The sequence below is a fragment of the Kryptolebias marmoratus genome, linkage group LG4 (assembly GCF_001649575.2).
Source record: "Kryptolebias marmoratus isolate JLee-2015 linkage group LG4, ASM164957v2, whole genome shotgun sequence".
Classification (NCBI taxonomy): Eukaryota; Metazoa; Chordata; class Actinopteri; order Cyprinodontiformes; family Rivulidae; genus Kryptolebias; species Kryptolebias marmoratus.
In genome coordinates this window covers 16,047,349-16,068,050 of record NC_051433.1, presented here as the reverse complement: position 1 = coordinate 16,068,050, position 20,702 = coordinate 16,047,349, and the positions used below count along the sequence as shown (strand labels likewise).

At 42.1% G+C, this 20,702-nt stretch overlaps 2 protein-coding genes and 1 long non-coding RNA gene across 4 annotated transcripts; 1 reads left to right on the top strand and 2 right to left on the bottom strand.

The window, feature by feature from the left end:
• Window positions 1-22: 22 nt before the first annotated feature.
• On the bottom strand, window positions 23-5,991 carry mmp19 (matrix metallopeptidase 19). 2 transcript variants are annotated; one of them, XM_037975105.1, is made up of 9 exons: window positions 5,852-5,991; window positions 5,661-5,759; window positions 5,370-5,500; window positions 3,861-4,073; window positions 3,528-3,773; window positions 2,131-2,250; window positions 1,823-1,987; window positions 1,578-1,705; window positions 23-600 (listed from the first exon to the last, which is right to left on the bottom strand). In XM_037975105.1, the coding sequence occupies exons 1-9, from the start codon at window positions 5,860-5,862 to the stop codon at window positions 370-372; spliced, it is 1,344 nt and encodes a 447-aa protein (XP_037831033.1). In that variant the 5' UTR covers window positions 5,863-5,991; the 3' UTR covers window positions 23-369. The 2 variants fall into 2 exon arrangements, with proteins under 2 accessions (XP_037831033.1, XP_017271433.1); XM_017415944.3 differs by having other exon boundaries at window positions 5,661-5,746; window positions 5,852-5,988.
• LOC112450499 lies at window positions 5,603-8,576 on the top strand. Its single transcript, XR_003039143.2, has 2 exons — window positions 5,603-5,722; window positions 5,867-8,576. It is a non-coding gene; the product is annotated as an uncharacterized LOC112450499 (long non-coding RNA).
• On the bottom strand, window positions 8,318-17,359 carry suox (sulfite oxidase). The gene is made up of 5 exons (XM_017415942.3): window positions 17,206-17,359; window positions 12,949-13,035; window positions 12,594-12,756; window positions 11,862-12,131; window positions 8,318-10,745 (listed from the first exon to the last, which is right to left on the bottom strand). Exons 2-5 carry the CDS (start codon window positions 13,005-13,007, stop codon window positions 9,534-9,536), a joined length of 1,704 nt encoding a protein of 567 aa, XP_017271431.1. The 5' UTR covers window positions 13,008-13,035; window positions 17,206-17,359; the 3' UTR covers window positions 8,318-9,533.
• Window positions 17,360-20,702: the final 3,343 nt, after the last annotated feature.

Sequence of the window (20,702 nt, the reverse complement as noted above, 5' to 3'; positions counted from 1 at the left end):
CAAACCATAGAAGGCAACTTAGTTACCATTAACTTTGTTTTTATTTGTATAAAAAAAATTTCATTTTCGCTATAAAGTAGAATACAAAAAAAGTCTTCGTCACAGGATCACAGACACTCCTATCAACAACAGAGAGAGTGTGGCAACACAAACATACATCGATGATGGAAAAAAAGACAAACTTGATTTCTCTCCAGGATTGTGTTAAAGCTCGCATAATTCATCAACCCTAAAAACTAAACAGTAAAAAAGGATAACCTGCTAAAGAAAAATCAGCCTGCTTTGAACTGTAGCTTGGTAGGAACTGGATCCAGTGAAGTAGTGCCAGTGATAAACTCCCAATCACTGCTGCCCCCTGATGGCTGAGCGCTAACATCGCATCCAGCGCTCCTTCTTGCTCAGAGGGTACCCCCTGTCCACCCTCAGCAGCTCGTTCACACGCCAGTACTCGTCCCCCTTGAAGACGAAGATCTTGCCATTGGTCCAGGTGAAGGCTGCGTCGGGAGAGGGGGGCACGCCGCTGAAGAGCATCCTGAGCGGTTTGGGGTAGAAAGATAAAAAGTTGTAGCTCAGCTCATCGAACTGCCAGTACTCGGCTCCCTGCACGCACAGAAAGGAAAGAAGGAGTGAGGCAAGGTTAAGTGTTGTGAATGACTCTCAGCTACTACCACGTCAAGCTGTAGCTCATTATGTGTAAAAATGACTGAATTGTAGCCATTCTTGTGCTTTCTAGGGCCACTTGGCTGTGGTGGCCATCTTAAATTGAACTGGATTCAAATGTTAATGAGTTGTAGATGTACATCCAGTGAGTAATTTCTGAAAGTTTCATTAAAATCCACCCAATGGTTCATGAGATATTTTGCTAACAGACAAACAGGGTGGACTCAAACAGTTAACGCCAAAGTTTTAAGTAAATATCTCACACAATGTGTCATGCTCAAAGTATGTGTTGTGGATAACTCTCAGCTACTACCACAACAAATTATAGGTCAAAAGCTGTAAAACTGACTGAATTATAGGCATTTTGAAGTTTCTTAAGGTCAGCTGATTGTGGCGGCCATTTTAAATTGAATTGCCTCCAAAAGTTAATCAGTTGTAGATGCATGTCTAATAATTAGTTAGCGAAAGTTTCATTAAAATCTATCCAGTAGATCATGAGATATTTTGCTAACAGACAGAGTTGACTCCAATGGGTAATGGCAAAATTTTAAACAAAGATCTTATGCGATCTGTTAGCTCTTGGAGTGTGTGTATGAGATCAGTCTCAGCTACTACCACACCAGATTTTAGAACGATGTCTGTAAAACTGGCTGAGTTACAGCCATTTTTGTGTTTGATAAATTTGATTAGCTCTGGGTGCCATTTTGAAATGGGTTGACTCTAAAAGTTAATCAGTTGAAGATTTCCATCCAGTGATTACATTTGGAGAGTTTCATTCAAATCCGTCCAGTGTTTCATGAGATATTTTGCTAACAGACACACACACACAGGCAAAAACATTGCTAGCTTTTCACCTTTCGACGGTGGGCGATAAGAAAGCAATTCTAAATGTTTAAATTACGCTCATCTTTCTTTACCTTTATGAAGATTAGCTTCTTGTTTTTCTGCAGGTAGAAGGCTGCGTCGACATCAGGAGGGACACGTTTCACCTGTTTGGGGTAGCCGTAGTCGAGCATGAACCTCGTGTACCTCCACACTTTATTGCCTGTGACCAGACGAAGTTTAGTCTTAAGAAGCTGACAGGTGCAGAACAGAAACCGTGCAGAAAGTCAGCTGTACAGAACAAAAAATGACTAAAAAAAAAAAAAAAAAATCCCTCCACCTTTGAAGAAATAGGTCTTGTTGGTTCTCGGAGAGTGGACAGCAGCGTTCAGGTTTCCAGGGAGTTCCCTCCACAGTCTGTTGGTCTTTATTGGAGTGTTATGGCCGAGGTCAGTGATGGTCCAGAAATACTCACCGCTGAAGGCGAAGGTTTTCTCCCACGGACCTGAGCGAGCACAGCGTCATGATGCTTCAAATTATAAAGCTTTGACTGAAGCAAAAGACACGAAGCCTGACGCGTACGACACAAACTTTGAGCTGATGTCAGGAACACCGGCACGTTTTCTGGCACCTAACAGCGTACGTCACCTAACATCATGGCATCCAGAGCGGCGGTGCAGGGATCAGGAATCCTGTCACTTCCGGAGCTGCTTTCTGTTGGGAACTGGCTCTCTGGAGGCGCAGGGCTGGCTAAAGTGCTGCGTTTGCCTAAAACAACAACAACAAAAAATTGACAAATTTTAACAAACACTTTCCTTATTTTGCCATTTGATTTTTTCCTATAAGCAACCAGATATGCACAATTATAAATCTTTTTTAAAATATTTTTAGTGCTTGCAGATACATACATTGACTTTAGGAGTAGTTTTAGGTCAAATAAACCCCTTAGGAGGGGGACAGCAATACAAACCGGTTAACTTTTTCATACTTGTTGTGACTGTAAATACATGCCTACAACTTATTAACAGTCCCTTGAATGGTGTTTCTTCCATACAAAGTTAAATATTAAACTTAACCTGAGGCATGGAAACTTATGGAAATAAATGACCATTTCTCAATAAAATGTAAAAAGTGTGCAGAATTACAGAAATTCCCCTCTACAGAAGACGCTAAGGAAACTTTGTTGTAGTTCAGACCTTTTTTTTTCCCCTTTCTTTTGCTGTAACTTGTCTTTGTTATAACACTTTTGCACAATATATCTGTGTTGGGGGGTATTTAAGTGAAAAGGATTTCACCGCAGACCTCCCTCCTCAGGCCCCTCGTCGTGGTATTTGAGCCAGTCTCAGTGTGACTCACTGCTTGGAAGAGACCACGTAAACTTTCAACAGAAACCCTCCAAAAATCTGTTTCTGAAAAAAGTCCTGAGGGGGAAAAAAAAAGACAACCTTGCATTCAAATCCTCATGTATTTAAGGTTGAGAGGATCTAATTTAAGTTTGCTCTGACTCTGCTGCAGTTGGATTTGCTGTAATATTCTCCTACAAAAACCTCTGGTCTTTTTAAACACGAGTCTCTGCTTTTTGGTGTTCTTTCTTTGTTGCTTTGTAACGGGGGAATTTTAAAGAAAAAGGTCAGATCTTTTGAAATGGCGTTCTGTGGAGAAGTTATGAAAAATATCTTCTCTTTTGTAGATAACTTTGTGGCTGTTTTATAAACCCATGGCAGATATTTTGGCACAAATATTGTGAAATTCTACTAAATTCTACACAAAACTGACTCGTGTAAAACTTTATAAAACAGCATTCACGGCTCAATCTAGCTCTTAGCTCATTAGTTTTGTCAGAATTAAACTATTTCTTCACAACGAGTTTGTTCAAAGAGCTATCTACAACAGGTAAGACAGTAATTGTTCATCTGAACTATCACTTTAACAAAAGCTTGGACAGAAAGTTCAATTAGGGGCTTCAGAGATGAGAGTGAGATGAGTAATGTGTGCCGGTCCAACGTTAACGGAGAGCCTTCTTGTTGGGCCCTGAAGTCACTCACCGTACAGCGCCTGGATGCCTTTCACATCATCGGAGTGCAGCCTGAAGTTGGCACGGTACCCTCCGTAAATCGGCGCCATCAGAGCACTCTTGAACTGGGAGTGACCCAGGCCGAGAGCGTGGCCGATTTCATGGGCCGCCACGATGCGCAGGTTAGTGCCGTAATATTGTCCCTCTGTCCAGAACTCGTCCTCGTCGAAGTGGACGACGCCGGACTGCGGCGGTTCGGCGTGAGCCAGGACAAGGCCTGCAGGGAGCACACACAGCAGAGGGACGACCGCGTGATTGGAGGCTGTGGGGGGAAACGATGAACGCATTCAGAAGGAAGACAAACCTCGGCCGTCAAACGGGACGGAGCAGTAGCCGTCCTTCCTATGAAACAAGATTCGGATGTCTGCTCTGCTGTAGTCGACCTCTCTGAAGGTCAGATCTGCCACGTCGCTCCAGTACTGGAAGGCAGAACGGATGGCCGACTTGACCTTCGACTTCAACATGTCGGGCGTGTAGTTGTGGATGCGATAGGTAAGACTCTTTTTTCTCCAACGACCTGAGAGAAAAACAAAAAACCTCCATTTTAAGTCCTCATTACAAATAAGAAAAGGTTTATGTTGTAAATCTTATAAGTATCACGGTTTAGGGGGGTCTTTGTTTCAGTTGTTGTATTTGGACTTGATCCCTGTTTGGTTTTTTAGGTTTCGTTGTATTTAAAAATGTCTTCAGTCGTCCCTGCCTCCGGCTCCACACTCACCTGTCTCTCATTAGTAATCAGCACACCTGTCTGCACTCAGTAATCAACCTCTCCAGGAAGGCGCTTTTTAACTAGTTTAAAGGATTCTCTCAGCGTAAAAGGGACTCTTAGTCCTACTATGAAGCAGTTAAAAGGACCTACGTATTTGCTTTCACACTGCCAGAGGAACTCTGTGACTGTGAAATGCATGGACGACGGTGCATGAGGCCACGTCACTTGTGCACGTCAGATTGGAGCTATGAGCTGAGGATGTTTGTTTTCATTTTTAAAGCGGAGTTTGAATGAGCGACAGAAGCTCATACGGCAAATCGGTTTCTGTACGCCAAGGCAGTTAGGTAGCTCCCACTTTAGTAATGTAAATGCAGTTTTATTAATGCTGGTGCTGGAAGCAGGGGTGCGGCTATGGGGCGGTCAACCCATGTATGCACTGACTAATCACGTCTCCCTTTTGAGCCAAGAAAACGTCCACCCTGCAGCAGGAATAAGAGTTTAAGGACTGTGAAAAGCCAGAGTACAGGCAGCGCCCGAACAAAAATGACACAAACTACCTCAAGTGGTTATAAAGTTTGTCCTGCGGTCCAAAAGCACCTATGCTTCCTGCTTTTTCCCAGTTCTTGGTCAGATCCGCCTGTTGGTTCCTGGTTACTCCTGTTCTTGTTTTTCACTCCTGCCAGTTCAAAGTTTTTCTCCCAAACCTGCCTCTTGTCTTCCCTGTGTTTAGGTCCGTTCATCAACATGACAATAATGAGACAGCATTTTACAGATCTCTAAATCTCTGTAACCCATGTTTGTTTGTTTTTTCCCTCATGGTCTTAATTTCATGTCTTAATCTTGGTCTGTAATCGTGTCCAGCAGATTCAGAGTTGAACTAATTTATGACAACTTCTATGACTGTTACTATAAATGGTTTTTTTCTCACCTTCATGCAAAACAAATATACTTATTTCCAATCTTTTACAAAACAAAAGCAAAAGTTCTAAATTGTACTAACACCCTGCATACCAGCAGAATTGAAACTGAAAGTTTGATTTCTGTGGGGATTTGTTTACGATTAAATAAATTTTAAATCCTCTGGCGTCTGAACCGGCGACTCACCCATCACTCTGTACTTGAGGAATTTCTTATTAAAGGGATCTTCCAAACCACAGCGAGGCTGCCTCATCACCTCCAGGGTGTCGTTATCCAGCTCTCCAGTAGGTGGCAGATCATTCACCCTCTGGAAGACTCTGCCGAGATCAGAGGCAAATCAAACATCTGGAGAGCAAGGATGAAACAAAAGTAACCCGATTCTTTGTAGGAAGGTTTTTTTTTTTAAAGCATATTCTGATCTAACAGTTGGAGCAACATGAAGTGTGTTTTCTTAAGGAACGCCAGACATAATGTTACCTAAGAGCTTCAATGACCTCCTCCAGGTTTTCATGGTCTTCTGGATCAGCTGGAACATCCAGGTAGCCGTACTTCCTCAAATACGCCTGCGCACACCATCTTATTTTACATCATATAAAAATGATTTATACACCTACCTGAACATTTGAGATGAAAGGGTTAAAGATAAAGGTGTTTTGCTTTGATCTTACCTGTGCTTCATTTAGCTCTGCCCATTGGACCACTGCACACACCGCTCCGTGAAGGCTGAGCAGCAGCAGCAGCAGCAGCTCGGCGACGTCCATCATCAAGGTTTCATCGGTGAGATTCCCCTGTCCCTGCTCTCCAAAGCTCTGGTGCTTTCAAAGCCAGAGGAGCGTTCAGCAGAGACTCACAGTAGACTCTTTGTGTCCTGGCGGCTCCGGGGGTTTTTAAACTCAGCCGAGGATGAGTCAGCCGCAATGATCCACCTCTGAGGAATGAGAGCAGCCGGCTGACCTCAGCTGTTAAACTGTACAGCTGTTCAGGGGGAGGACCCCTTCAGAGTCCAGCCACCGGTAAAAGAAAAGGCTCCAGTTCAGTAGAAGTCACAGAGGCGAGGGCACGCTTTCCGCACTACGATCACAGGCCTGTTTGTTTGTTCCCTGGCGTTCAGACTGGATTTAATCACAGATTAAAAGGAGGAGGCTCGTTTGTCTCCACGTTCCCGTCCTCCGCAGAAAAAACATTTCGGTTTTCCACCGAGCCAAAGAGTTTCAACTATCAGCAACTTTTATTGTTTCACAAGAATAGTGTGTGGGTGTCTCCCTTTTGAAATTAAATGAATAACATCTGAAATACCAGACACAGATGGGAGAACATCTGTAAAAGCTTCGCCTGGTAAAAAAAAACACATAAATTTATGTTCTCCTCAGGAAGCTCCAGCACGAAATGTGACCAGTCATATACAAATGTAGCGTGTTTTATTAATTAACTTTTAGTAAAGCTGATTTAAGCACGATTATAACTCCAGAAGACCAGTCTGATTTAAAGCATGTGTGGGAGTTAACTAACCTGCCATCATCCAGTAAACTTTATATTACTTCTCTTCTTCCTCTGATGTCGGAGCTGATGAAGAAAAGCAGGTGACAAACTGCATAAAGTTTTAGAGGTTTTGTTTTTCCCCCATGAGTGTTTCGATCGGTTTTAATTACATGTAAAGAGATGTTTTAATTTGGGTGTTTAAGGACGTGTTACTTCATGTTGGTGCATTTTCTTTCTCTCTTTCAAGATCCGTATGTGAGCATTTAGTGCACAAGTGAGCAAAATGTGGTCCGAGGACCAGAACCGGCCCTTGGAGTCATCCCCGTCCGGCCCTCGATGTCGTCTTGCATTCAGAAGTCTGAACTTCCGAATTCAAAACTGGATCCAGGTTTTGGCTGTAAAACAGGCTTTTAGTCCTTTTCTAAAATGTTCTCCAGAATAACATTTACAGGAATGAAGTGAGTTGTTTTTTTATTTGTTACTATTTCTGTAAAAGGAGGGTTGGATTTGGCAATTTCAGCTCAATTTTATTCCCACTTTCTGGAAATGGCATCATGTTTTTGGCATCACTGATAGGCCAGGATGATAATCACCTGCTGAAGAAAGGTGGAGGTGGAGAGAGTGTTAGCAAAATATCCCATGAACCATCGGACAAATTTTAATGAACTGGCAGAAAGTAATCATTGGATCAACGTCTACAAACTGACTAACTTTTGGAGAATTCAAGATGGACGCCACCGTTAACCGACAACTGTAAAAATGGCCGTCCCTCAGTCAATTTAACCAACATTGAGCTAGAATTTGACGCGGTAGTAGCTGAGTGTCATTCTGAGCGGGACATCTCGCAACATCACATGAGAATGAGCATGAGGTTATCATTTCTCAACACGAGATGACCTCAGTCTGAAATTCTGTCACTAAAGGCAGCGGGGTGACGTGTCCCTTTAAGGAACGCTAGGCCTTTAACGCCATTTGTTTTCACCTTGATGGTAAACGTACAAACGCGCACGTTTGAGCTCTCCGCTGCTGTGACACATTTGTAAGCAGAAAGTTATCAGCTGTACACTTCCTGTGTTTGTCATCGTTATGACCGTTCACTGAGAGGTAAACCAGCAGGACAAAAAAAACACAGGAAGCAGTAAGACGTGGGAGGGCGATTCGCTTCTTATAGCGTTTATGTTTGATGGATTTTAAGTTGCTGCCAACTTACTCACCATCTCTCACATCAGAGGACATGTCCACATGTACCGGGTTATCTGCAGAACAGTTCTGATCATCCAGCTGCTCATGAGTCAGACACAGACGCACAACGGAACTTCCTGAAAGATGCCAAAATTTATTGTGCGACTCAAATCCTTTTTCCACTCACACAGAACAACTTGCAGGAAAACAAACAAACAAACGTCTGGACTGAATCCTCTCCAGGCTTCAGAAGTATTCATCAAACAGACAACACAACATGAGTCTTCTGCTCATTCAGTAAGAAAATACGACACATACACGTGTAGCATCTTAGTTTTCAATTTACATGCCACTGTAAAAAAAAATAAAAACACTTTCTCATATTTTAGAAGGCTGTTTGAGTTGTTTGTATCCCATTTATCACTTATCCAGTTATTCAGAAAATGATTAAAAGCCTTCAAGGGCTTGATAAATCCCTTCCAACAATATATGTTTTAACCTAGCATCAAGTTTTAAAAACTTAGATCAGCGTTGAAGGAGAGCGATAAGATTACATCTGCCTCTGCTGAAAGCTGAAAAGCGTCGTTTTTCCTGTCTTTCCTCTGCTGCGCTGCACCTCTGAAGTTTCACACCAAGCAGCAAAAGAATCAGCAGAAAGAAGTCGGTGTAAAATTAGACACCCTCGCCGTTTACAGTAACCTGAAATTCAAAATGCATAACGTAATCACTGTGCACTCAAAGGAAAAGTCAGCAGGTTAAGGAACACACGGCTCTAAATGTGTATTTCCAGTTCCTTGAAAGAAGCTTTCTGCTAGAAAAGTTCAAACTAAGTCAAAACAATTCATATTCAAACATTTTACTGTTAATTTCTTTGGCCTTGTGCATCATTTACCATTTGTTTCTATTTGTGATCCAAACTTTTTATCCGCTTTCTCTCTAAATCGGTTATTTTTTTTTACGTCTACTCTACTTAGAGCTTAGAGTAAAACGTCTAAACTATAAGAAATGTGTCTGATATGTTCATTAGCACAGCTGAACGAGACATTTAAGTTTCATGCTTTTTTTGTCTTGAAGTGACGACTAAAAATACTCAGTTACAGACAGAAAAGTTTCTTTAAGTTACTTATAAATAAAAAAAAGAGTTAAATTTCTTGTACCTTGCAGAATCTACTGATCAGAAAATACAAAACTTGAGATGAAGTATTTTTAATGATTTTTCTTTTTGTTTATTCCAGTTTAGTCCCAGTGTTTAGCTTTTCTGACTGAACTCCTTCAATAAAAACCCTGTTTTAAAGTGGTGATTCCTAACATGCGAATAAACACAATGTATATTAATGTCAAAGTTAATTTATAAAATTAATCTTAACAGTGATTCTGTATGTAAAGAATAGAAGCTACCTTAATCTGTTAAAAAATACAAAAATAAAAGGTTTTCTTTTCTATAAATTGCAAAGATGGAGCATTACCAGAACCACATCTTCACTTTGAACTGAGTGTGCGTCGCAGAAACAATCACCCATCGTTTGGTTCAGATTCCAAACCTTCAGCTTTCATCAGATCTCACAGGAAACAGGATCACAAATACACAGCTGATCGTTTCCTGTTTCCTTTCCCCTCTGAGGCAGCTTTAAGACACAGTTCCTTCCATGCCGGCTCAGTTTTAAACACAGACTAAACCTGAACCCGGTTCTAGTCGTCTCTGACCCGGACCGTCACTCTGTGCCAGGCGTTACTCAGCAAACCTCTCAGGTTCCAGATGGGGGGAACTGTGTCCGGCTGCACGTTGTAGCTGCTGTCCACTGCTTTGCAAACGATTTCCAGCTCCTGAGCCTCAGGAGGAAGAGGAGCGGTGATCTCCCACAGCTTCCAGGCCCAGGCTCGACCCGGCGGAGGCGGGGCCTCTGGGGCTTGTCCCTTCTCGCCGCTCCTCAGCTGGGCCACCTGCCACGTCTCCCCTCCGTCCAGGGACACGTCCACGCGCACCACCTCCCTGCCCCCGCCGCTCCACGCGTAGCCTGTCACGGTTAGCGTTTCGTCGCTGCGGTCGATCACGGCGCCGTCCGCCGGGACAGTGATGGCCGACTGGATGGGCAGCTCCTGGATGGCCGGAGCGGATTTAAAGTCCACGTGGTCCCAGTCCGTCCCAGGTGAGAAACCTTTGTAGTCGTGCTGCTGCCAGTGGCTGCCGCTCTCCTCCGCGCTGACCACCACCCTCCCCAGCCACTTCACGTTGCGCGCGCCCACCACGCCCGGTACCACCACCCGCACCGGGAAGCCGTGGTCGCGGGGGATTTCCTCGCCGTTCATTTCGTACGCCAAAAGCACGTCCCCTTCCTCGCTGACGGCCTTGCTCAGAGGAATTGAAGAACCGTAGGGAGTCCCTGTCACGTCTTTATCCAGTCCCTCAAAATGGACGTGGCGAGCCCACCGGGCCACATCTGGGCCAAAACCAGCAGCCAGAAGCACGTCTCTGAGCCTGGCACCACTCCATCTGGCATTACCGATGGCAGTTATGCCCCAGTTCAGACCTTTCACCGCCTTCACCTTGTTCATGTCACTGCGGCGGTTACCTGCACACTGCAGCGTCGCAGTGACGGTGTGTTTGGGGAACTTGGTCTTCAGGTCCTCCAAAGACAACGTCAGACCGCCTCCAGGCAGCCCCTCCACCTGAAGCCGGTAGGAAGCCGGGTCCACCTGCGGAACCGGCAGGTGGTTCCTTTTGAAGAAGAAGGCAGCGGGAGTGATGTAGCTGTCTGAGAGGATCTCAGGGGGCGGCTCGCCGTTGAAGGGCTTGCGGGTGTTGATGCGCAGGACGGGGTGACGCTCGGGGTCAGAGGAGAATGGGTCCGTCGGTTCAGCAGCTCGCTGCTTCTTCAGGTCGTCTTCAGTCAGCTCACCAACCTTAGATTAACCACAAACACAGAGGCTTCATTAGACACGGCAGGAATTTATTTTAAATTGGCGTCTTGTTGAAAAAACATCATCATCCTGTAATATGGTGCACTTTAATGTCCTGCAAAAACAAACAAATAAACAATTCATAATCTGGTTTATAAATGAGACCGTTTTTCCTTCAGTTCAACTGAGTTTTATTTGTTCAAAGGAAGAGAGAAGTTTCAGTATCTTTGTTGCATCTTTGTAAAAACTTAATCATGAACACAAAATCAAATTTCAATATTAAACCAGAAGCAGAACAAATATTTTAAGTTATATATATATATATATATTATATATATTTGTATAAATGAAAAAAATCAGAAAAGGCAAAAATTGGAAATTCTTTTTTTTTTTTTCCCCTTCTACTGGTGTTTTGAGAGTGTGCCAGTAGGAATCCTACAGATGGTCCTCAGTATACAGATTCCAGCAGACCTTTTCTTTTCAGTCTGTGGAGACCAAGACGAGGCAGACGGCATCAAGTGAGAAGCTCCTTTAAGGAGAAATTTCTCTGATATTCGCCACTGTTCAGCTGAAACGACAAATATTCAAAAGCCAACCAGACACACAGGACGCTGTGGCAAATTGTACTTTGTTTACGTAACACAAACCCGTTAAAAAGCTTAATGATTTAACTGAACTTGGGTTTTATTTTAGTTTTACTCACTAAAGCATTTTCTGGACAATAAACACAAGAGATCTGATGATTAAACAGCCTGCCTACAGATGTTTAACCTCCTTATTTTGCTTTTTTTGCAACCAGTCAATTTAATGTTCACTTCCAGTTTTCTGAAGAAGTGCGCAGATTTTCGGGGCAAGTTTATTTTTTCCGTAAAGCTTTAAAATATGCAAAGCAAGAAGCACATACACTAAAATATATGGTTCTATTCTTGTTAAATGTCATATTGAAGCCACTGATGGTTGACATTTAAGATCTATAGTAAAACTCAGATGTTTGTTTATGTTTAAAAGCTGCTCATTAGCTGTGTGTCCTCAGAGCTTTTCAGAAAAAAAGATTCAACTTCCTGATTTAGGAGGAAAGGCTATAATGTCATTTTATAAGTGTAAAAACAGGAGTCTGACCTTGTACTGTGAGAGGATCTCCAGCACGTGTTCCTGGTTGTGTACGGCGTACAGAGCCCAGAAAGGTTCAAGAGCTCCACCTGCTGCCAGCAGGATTTTATTCCCGCCGGGGTGCATCGCCACGAACTCGGTGATGTCATAGACGCTGCCTTTGTAAGTGACCCAGACGCCATGTTCCAGGGAGCTGTGCTTTGTGACTTCGTCCTGGCTGAAGATGGGCAGAGGGGAGCTCTTCTCCAACGTCGACACCCCAACATCCGCTTGCTCAGCCTGAACGAGACCAGAGAAAACATCAGCTTTGGAAAAATGATAATAAAAGGATGTGAACAGGGACTTTAAACTTTACTATCTTGAGTACACAGACCAACACGCTGCTTACAATGGAGATTTATGTCTGTATTTAAACACACCACCTGCTTTTAAAGCCATTTTCACCCGCTCGTACTAACATCCCACACAGCTGTGGAACCAGCAGCTTTATTTCTGCCAGATGGCTTTTAATTAACAAGCAGCGAGCTCGTACTCCTGAGCAGTTAAGGCTTCATGTAATTCTCTGAATTTTCTGCTTGGGAGAAGTTAATGTCCTCCAACCACGAGGGGTGTGATTTTAAATTAGTTTGTAAGCTGTAAAGCACTTAAAAATAATTGGTATAATTTAGCCTTGGAACAATAAAATAATAATAATAATAAAAAGAATAAAGCCTGGTTTGAAATATTTACTCCCTTCCGAACCTTGTGCTGGTGCAGGCCATAAGCCAGTACTGCCCCTGTACCAGCCAGCAGCCCGGCCAGGACGTGTTTCCAGTTTGTGCGCTGGGACAACCTCTGGTCCTCGGCGCCGCTGCTGCTGCAGAGACGGGCTGTGCACGAAGCCACGGCGGGCGTCACCTTGTGTCTGAGAGAAGAGAAGTTAATCTTTAAAACACATAAAACCGAGCTCAGTGTGCATCGCATGTTATTGCATGTCTAATGTTTCTAAAGTAAAGTAAAAAGTAAAATAAAAATAAAAAAGTTTCAGACACCCCGGGTCAGACCGAGCTGTGTTCATGTGAAGTAAAACCTCCTCCATCTGGGTCTGGGTTCTCACCTGTGGGTGCTGACTGGTCCACATCGCGTCAGACCGTGGCAGCGTCTGAGAAGCAGCATCGCATTGATGTTCTGGGAAGCTGTGATGCTGAAAGAAAAACCAATAGATGAATGAATAGATTTGCTGATGACCACGTAGGAAGCTGACAAGCTGATGCACAATGCTGCATTATGTTCAAAATATGGAAACGATTTTAAACAGAACTCAAAACACAACGCCCACACGCGTTCAGGCTGTTAACCACGAGTTAAAACGGGACTCGTTACGTCGAGGGACCAGAGATTTAAGTGGAGCAGCGGGTGTCCCACACTCCTGCACAAAATCAGGCATCAGAATGACGCATCGTTCTGGTCTGAGGATCAATCCGAGAAACGTTGTTATTTTCCTTTAATAAGTTCAGCTGCAGCTAAAAAACACTTTTTTCCCCAATATGTAAGAGAATGATAACAGGTAAAAGGTGTTTAATGATTAAAATAAAGAAAAAAGGCACAAAAACATCTTTATATTTAAAATATTAAAGTATTAAATATACACAAATGAGCTGAAACTTATGTTGAACACTATACAATAATCTAATCCAGATTTTATTTTATAATAATCTGTTTTAGGAGCAATACATCACCATCCAGAGGGTACACAGGGTTAGGGATGAACAAAATCAGACTATTGTAATAGCTAATCAGTCTTAAAATGAAAAAAAAAAAAAGTGTTTGTTTGGATTAACAAGCTTTTCATCACTTACCATCAATATCAACAACTATCTTCTTCCTATTAAATTTAAACTTACTAAAATAACATTTGTATTTTAAAGACACACCAGGAAATAATAATAAATATTATTATCTGAAAGGCAGATAGTCGGCATCAAATACACCGTCTGATTTCACACATGTGGACATTTTGCTCCAGAACTGTTCTCTACCTTTACAAAAGAACGTGTTTTTATTAACTCCCAAACTGACCCTTTAAACTCTTTACCTCCTACTCAACCGACCAATCAGCAGCAGCTTTAATCTGTCAAGCAGCCAATCAGCTGAGGGGGAGTGAAGAGAAAAAACAAAACAAAACGAGGAGCCCCGCGGCTTCGGTTAATGTGTGAGATTTACAGTAAAACACGAACATTATAAAGATCCTAAATTAAACATGAAACCATTCAGTGGAGAATGTCAAACTGAGTTTGACCTCCACGGTCGACCACAGACGGAGGTGATATTCCTCACCTGAAACGACTTCAGATGGAAGGAGAGATGTAGTTTTCTTTTAACTGAAGCACAATAAAAAGGAGGCAAAAAGCTGGAAGCGCAGACCTAGCTAATAAAACTTTTCTGGTCCGTCATAAAGTGACAGGTTAGAAAATAGCTCCGCTTTATCAGAAAATTACAACCGTCTTATCACCGTCTGCAGATGCAATTTAGATTAGCCTGGATTATCTCCCAGCAGCGGGTTTGTCTGCAGCTGAACCACTTTTATTCTGTCCTTATTTGACCACAGAGCTTCAGCTGACATGCAACATCTCTTCCTCCAGAGACAAAACAACTTCAAGGCTTCTCATATCGTCTTATGTCGAGAAAAAGACAAAGAGTTACGATAAGATGTTAGGCAAACCTTGTAAATGACTTTATGATTGTTCTCATGAGATACTGTGACATATCCTCTTAGCGCCTGGTGAATGTGTCGAGGATGACAGTTAAATGACAGTATTATGACACCAAATTTTAGCTCAATATCTGTAAAGCTGACGGAGTTAAAGCCACTTTTGTGTTGGCTAAGGTCGATCGGCTGCGGCAACCATCTTGCCTTGAGTTGATTCTAAATGCTAATGAGTTTTGACGTGCAGCCAATGATTCGTTTCTGAGAGTTTTACTAAAACACTGAGGATGACTCTCAGCTACTAACACGCCACATTTTAGCTCAGTATCCGAGTTATCGCCACCTTCATGTTGGCTAAGTTTGATAAGCCGCGTGGCAGCCATCTTGAGTTGGATTAACTCTGAAAGTTAATCAGTTTTAGGTATCAACCCAGTCATTGCTTTCTGATAGTTTGATTAAAATCCGCTCTCTGCAGACACACAAACACACAGAGACAAAAACATCATCGACTCTCGCCTTGGTGGGTGATAATGAAGTGAAATTGAAGTTAAAAGAAACATTTTAGACATCAAAGTTAGATCTCTGCGTCAGCATGTTGACTGAAAGAAACAATCGGAAACTTTGCAACATTTCAATGAATTAGGGAGGGACGTTTTCTGCTTTTTTGTGGTCTAATGTTTCGAAATAAAGCAAAAGATCGACATCAAACTAAGCAGAAGGAAGAGGAGCTGACACTCAAACACAAAAAAGGCTGATGGCAAGGAGAACTTTGTATTGTTTTTATTGGTTTATGGTTTTAACCATTTTATTGCTTTGATTGTGTTTTATTTGATTTTACAGTTTTTATTCCCATTTTTGGAATTTTATGCGTTTTGCCTCTCGTGTTTTTATTTGTTGACTTTTCAAAGTGCTTCATAAACAAAATTGCGTTTTGTCGTTTCAGTCTTTGCTCATCACAGGGCAACCACTGATCCAGTTAATCCGCCCCACCCAAACACTTTCCACTCGGTAACGCCAAGATCGGTGGCTTTAGATCGCACTGGATAACAACCAATCAGCTAAACACTGAGTTCTTCTGAAGCAACCTGTGCGTTCTCGCTCTAATAAGGAGACCACATCTGACCGTGTTAAAGCCGGACCCGTTCACAGAGAAACGTTGTGATATTCAACCCTGTCAGGACCTCAATCCGAAGGAGGCGCTGCCACGTAGAGGGTCTTTTAAGGTCACGCATTCTGATCTTAGTCACGCTATAAAAACACACACCTACATCTTTATTGCATTTTTTACATTCAAACAGCCCGGTCTGTTGCTTTACTACTGGTGTTATTTTCAGGTTTTCAGTGCAGAAGATTTTGAAAGGAGACATTTTGGGATGAGGGTAAAACTCAAGTAAGGCTAACAACCTGCATGTTAGGCTGCCTTCAGGCCCAGATCTGTTGTCTCAATGGGACTTGCCTGGTTAAATAAAGGTAAATAATAAGGCTCTGTTCATTGAGGGATGTGGACAAAATCAAGACTGGAATAGTTCATCAGACAGAACCTTAGCATTTAGACAGAAATCTGAATTTAATATCCACGTTACAGCTCGTATTAACACCGTAGTCACAGTATTGGTCTTAACTGGAATAAAACTATTAGTCTGAGTATTGCTGTGCTGTGAAATCTGGGAGTGAAATCGGGGCGTAACTTTGATATGGTGACACATTTGTCTCCAGCTCACGCTGCGATTTCAGAAGGTCAAGCAGCCCTGCGCCGCTGATTCAACCACAGATGAAGAAATATTTCAGGAAGGAGGAAAAAAAAAAAAAAAAAAAGGCTTTGTGAGTCAGAGGCGGACAGAAAAACTGAAGGTCCAGGTCTGCTTAACCTTTATAAAGGAATCTTGGAGATTTATTTGATAATAATTGCTCAGATTAGAAAACATCTGAGACACATTAATTTATTTATTTATTAACATATCTGCAAATCCTGCACAATGTTCCATCTGAATATGCTTAGAAATTCAGTGACAAAAGTATTTGTCTTATTTATTAAATAGAAAATAAGGGAGACATCAATCCATTCCCCCTTAAACATCTTTCTTCCTTTTTCCCCCCAAAGTTATTTATTTAAAAACGACTTCTTGATCCTGTGTGTCCTCTAAGAAATATTCAGCTCAATAACACTTGAACAAAAACACTGATTTAATGTTTCTGTTCTATATTATGGTCCTAAAACGGTACATACAATTAAATAATGGAGCGATGGTAAAATAAATAAGGTTGCATAAGAAAAAAAAAAACAACTAACTCTTAATGTTCACATTTCTGTTCATATTTAAATAGACTGGATGTGTGACATTAGCTGAAGGTTGGGGTAAAATGAGCCCCATTTAGTCTTCATTTAAACAATTTACACGAAATATAACCACTGAAGTCAGAAACAATATAGTTGCTTTTAAATCAGTCAGTTTTTACTTTCCCCCAAACTCCATGTTGGTATTTAAGGAGTTTAAAGAACAGATGTGAGCTAGCTAACATCATCCATCTGTCATCACTCACATGGCTAAAGCTAACATTTAAGTTAGCCGCTTTCATTCAGCCTCTCATCCGCTCACAAACAGGAAAACAACAACAAAATAAACATCTGCTCCCGGTTCTTCGCCCCCCTCCAGGATACTAACTTACGTCTGTGGATTCGGTCAGTTTTCTGCTCGGACCCAGCAGCCGATGCGGAGCCGAAGCGACCCACGTCTTTATGGAGAGGAGCTGAGCGTGACAACAACTACGCAACCCCGGGGCACGAGCTGCGTTCGAGGAGGCTGCGCACTATTTGATGCCCGGCTGAAAAAGCGGCCAGCCGGGGTGGGCGTGGCCTACACTCCCCGTCGCAGGCGGCCTATGGGGCGGAACGCCCCGCTCACACCCGGCGGCTGAACCGGCTCAAGTGTTGCCAGATACACGATAATTACCACCGCCATCATTTGGGTGGAAATGTAATCATTTTAAAGCGACAGTACGCTATTTCCTCATTTCCTACCTGGCAACCCTGAACCGGCTTTTTTTGATGCCAAGATCCAAAAGTGATAAATAAAGTCAATGAATTAGTTGAATATATGGCACAATGAGTCAGAATAAGCAATTTTTTCAACATTAAGTTACTAGTTTCAAATTCTCCATCTCAAAAGCTTTAAAATGACACATAGTCTGTTGAAAAATGTTGATTTATCGCCTGGCAACGAGCTAGTTTTGTTTACGAGAGGGACAATTTATTCGAAAACTCGATTTTTATTGCTCTAGAATAATGTCGTCAGGAATTAAAGCTGTATACTTAAAAGGAGGAATGCCTATCACAATGAAGACAAACATTATACAAAGGGATTTCTCCATGTGATGGCAGCCAGCAGAGAAAAAAGGTCACTTTCAAAGACAAAATTATACGACAAAGAATTATTTCTGTAGACAAACCAGTTAGCAAACATAAATTTAAAGGAAGATTAGATGCTATTTCAGTTACCTGGATTCCTAGATGGTGCCTTTAAGGACTAATTCTTATGCAAATAAAAACAATATTTGTACTTATGTATGATAAATTACAGGTTACGTGTTTAACAGGTGATTATTTTTTTTACGCCTCCTCCCATCAGTAAACGCTTTGCTCTCCATTTAAGAAGACGCTCCTTTCCTTCCCCGCCCGTCATCACTTCTACCCGGGTCACCGCCTGGCTGACTCAAAAGGAGCTTACCCACAGATCGAAGCACCCACCCTGAAGAGGAGATGCAAGTTTGTTCAAAACAAGTCAAATGGTTTTACAGACTTTTCCTTTTTTCCTGCATATTTTTTGGTGTAAAATGTATCTTTTTATGTTAAAACACCTAAATGTTTGTGTTAAAAATGGTGGGTTAGCTCCTTCGCTTATCTCTTGAACAGAGTGATAAACGTTTATTGGTGGGAGGAAAATAATTTTTTTTGTGTGTGTTATTAACAGATGACAACACAGATGTGGAAAAGAGAAATGAAAAAATACCCAATAAAAATGTGTTGTATTTAATTTTAATTTAATAATTTATTCATTAATTAAAGGCAACATTTTCATCCTGACATGAAACCAACATATGGATGTTTGTGTCAGTCATGTGGTGGAGGTGGGCATATCATTGTAAAGCTGGATCCGCACCGTTTTGTTTAGGCAGACTCCACCCATTCGACCCGTTGCTACCTCTGCAGGTGTATAAATGGTGCGGATCCCACCTGCCCTGAGAAATACTAGAAGCACCTGAAATACAGGCTGAACATGAAATCAAATTAAACAATAACTGACAATGACAGTAAACAGAGGCGCATCAACGTTTAAGTTGAAGCACAGCTTTTAATCTTTCTGCTGCTGAGATAAACACACGGCACAAGTCTTACCTCACAGCTGACGACGGCCTGGAGATAAAAAAAGATAAAGTCATAAACAGCTTGAATTCATCCGACAAGGAGGTCATGTTTTCAGTAGTGTCTGTCTGTCTGTCTGTGTACAAGATTAAATCAAAAAGTTATGAACGGATTTCCATGAAGTTTTCAGGAAACGTCAAACATGGTGCAAGGAACAAGTGGTTGGGTTTTGGTGGTGATCTGGTCAAAGGTCACCGATCAGGCCGTGTAACAGGAATGTCAAACTCCACACCTGGACACCTCTTAGGTCAAGGGTGATCACCACTGATTTTAAAGTCATGGGGTCAAAAGTCAACATCACAGTTGACCAAGAGCTCTAACTCTGCAGCAGTGCAATGTAGGACAGTCAAACTGCACACCTGGACACCTCATGGGTCAAAGGTCAATGTCTAGGTCACAGGTAACCCCTTTGTTAACACCTTCTCTCTGCTCCTACATGTGACCGTTTTGTTCCCTCCTCCAAGGAAGTTGTGTTTGTCTGTCTGACAGCAAAGATCGGGTAAAAACTCATGAACAGATTTGGATGAAATGCTCAGGAAATGTTGGGGTCGTCACTAAAAACAGTGGATTACATTTTGGTGCCGATCCAGATTATGATCCGGATCAAACTATTTTCTATTCACACTGTGGCCTCAGTGGAGGTTTGCTCTCTGAGTGCTTCTAGTTAAATGTGTTTTAAGACTCCCTCACCTTTCTCTGCCTCTTTGACTGGATGAAAGCCATTCAAGTATTTAAATAATGAAGTGTTTCTAATAACATATAAACTTTAAAAACCTATGAACAAAGACACATGCGTCCAAGCTACAGGTCCCGTCTGCGTCAGCGTCCTGTTTCCCCACAGGACATTGAGTAACTTCGAGCGAGACACATTTGAGATAAAACAAACAAATAAAAAAAGACAAGAATGTGCGGTCAGACTTGGCTGCTGTTTTGTAAACTGCAGCTCAGTATCAACCGTTTCCTTTGTTCAGCTTTCAGCCTTTGCCGCGTCGGATGAATCAGGTCCAAGCTGAGGGCTGAGGACCGTTGCCGCGGCAACGGCGGACTCACTGGACCGTGCTCTGATTCACGGCTTCCCGGGAATAAAGAAGGGATGAAGCCCACTGATTAATTTTCGCAGCACAAAAGTGCCGCCCTGGTTTGGAGCAGAAAAAAAAAACCCAATTCATTCTTTGTTTCATCCAGCTGCACCGACTCAAATGTATCCTTACAAGGGGGTGCTGCTGACCTAATGTTTACTTTTTCAGGCAATTTAGACAAAAATTGAATCAGAATCACTGCTGAAATCTGCACTTTCTTAAAACCTGCAGCCTGAACAGGCATAAATAGACGACATTTCTTTGTCATTTGCCTTATTTAGTGAGGCGATTGCCAACCTATGCAAACCCTCAGCCTCGTCATTTTCACTTCAACATGTAAACAAAAGAAATATGAGCATGATCTTTAAATATGAGCCATTTTGGCTACAGTGTGTAAAAAGAGGCGATGCTCAGAAGAGCTGAGGTTGAGCTTTAATATGAGTGAACCACAAAGAATGAACACAAAAATAAATACAATCCAAAAAGCTAATAGTGGACCCATTTCAGTCATTTACTTGATGAAGGGCTCATTGATCCAAACAGAATTCCAATGTATGTTTTGCAGTAATGTGTTGTTGTTCATAAACTGAGGAAGGCTTCCAACAAGGGTTCATTGTCTGCAGAAATCCTGTGATAGAAGAAGTCTTTTCATCAAACTCTTTAGA

What these genes read in the sequence shown, in the direction of transcription:
- mmp19 (XM_017415944.3), bottom strand. Translation starts at nt 5,947, where the DNA reads ATGATGGACGTCGCCGAGCTGCTGCTGCTGCTGCTGCTCAGCCTTCAC. An exon ending in CAGAGCTAAATGAAGCACAG is followed by an intron (nt 5,747 to 5,851) that starts GTAAGATCAAAG and finishes TGGTGTGCGCAG; the next exon opens with GCGTATTTGAGGAAGTACGG. An exon ending in GAGGTCATTGAAGCTCTTAG is followed by an intron (nt 5,501 to 5,660) that starts GTAACATTATGT and finishes TGATCTCGGCAG; the next exon opens with AGTCTTCCAGAGGGTGAATG.
- suox (XM_017415942.3), bottom strand. Translation starts at nt 13,007, where the DNA reads ATGCTGCTTCTCAGACGCTGCCACGGTCTGACGCGATGTGGACCAGTC. An exon ending in ATGGCCTGCACCAGCACAAG is followed by an intron (nt 12,132 to 12,593) that starts GTTCGGAAGGGA and finishes GGTCTCGTTCAG; the next exon opens with GCTGAGCAAGCGGATGTTGG. An exon ending in AGATCCTCTCACAGTACAAG is followed by an intron (nt 10,746 to 11,861) that starts GTCAGACTCCTG and finishes GGTTAATCTAAG; the next exon opens with GTTGGTGAGCTGACTGAAGA.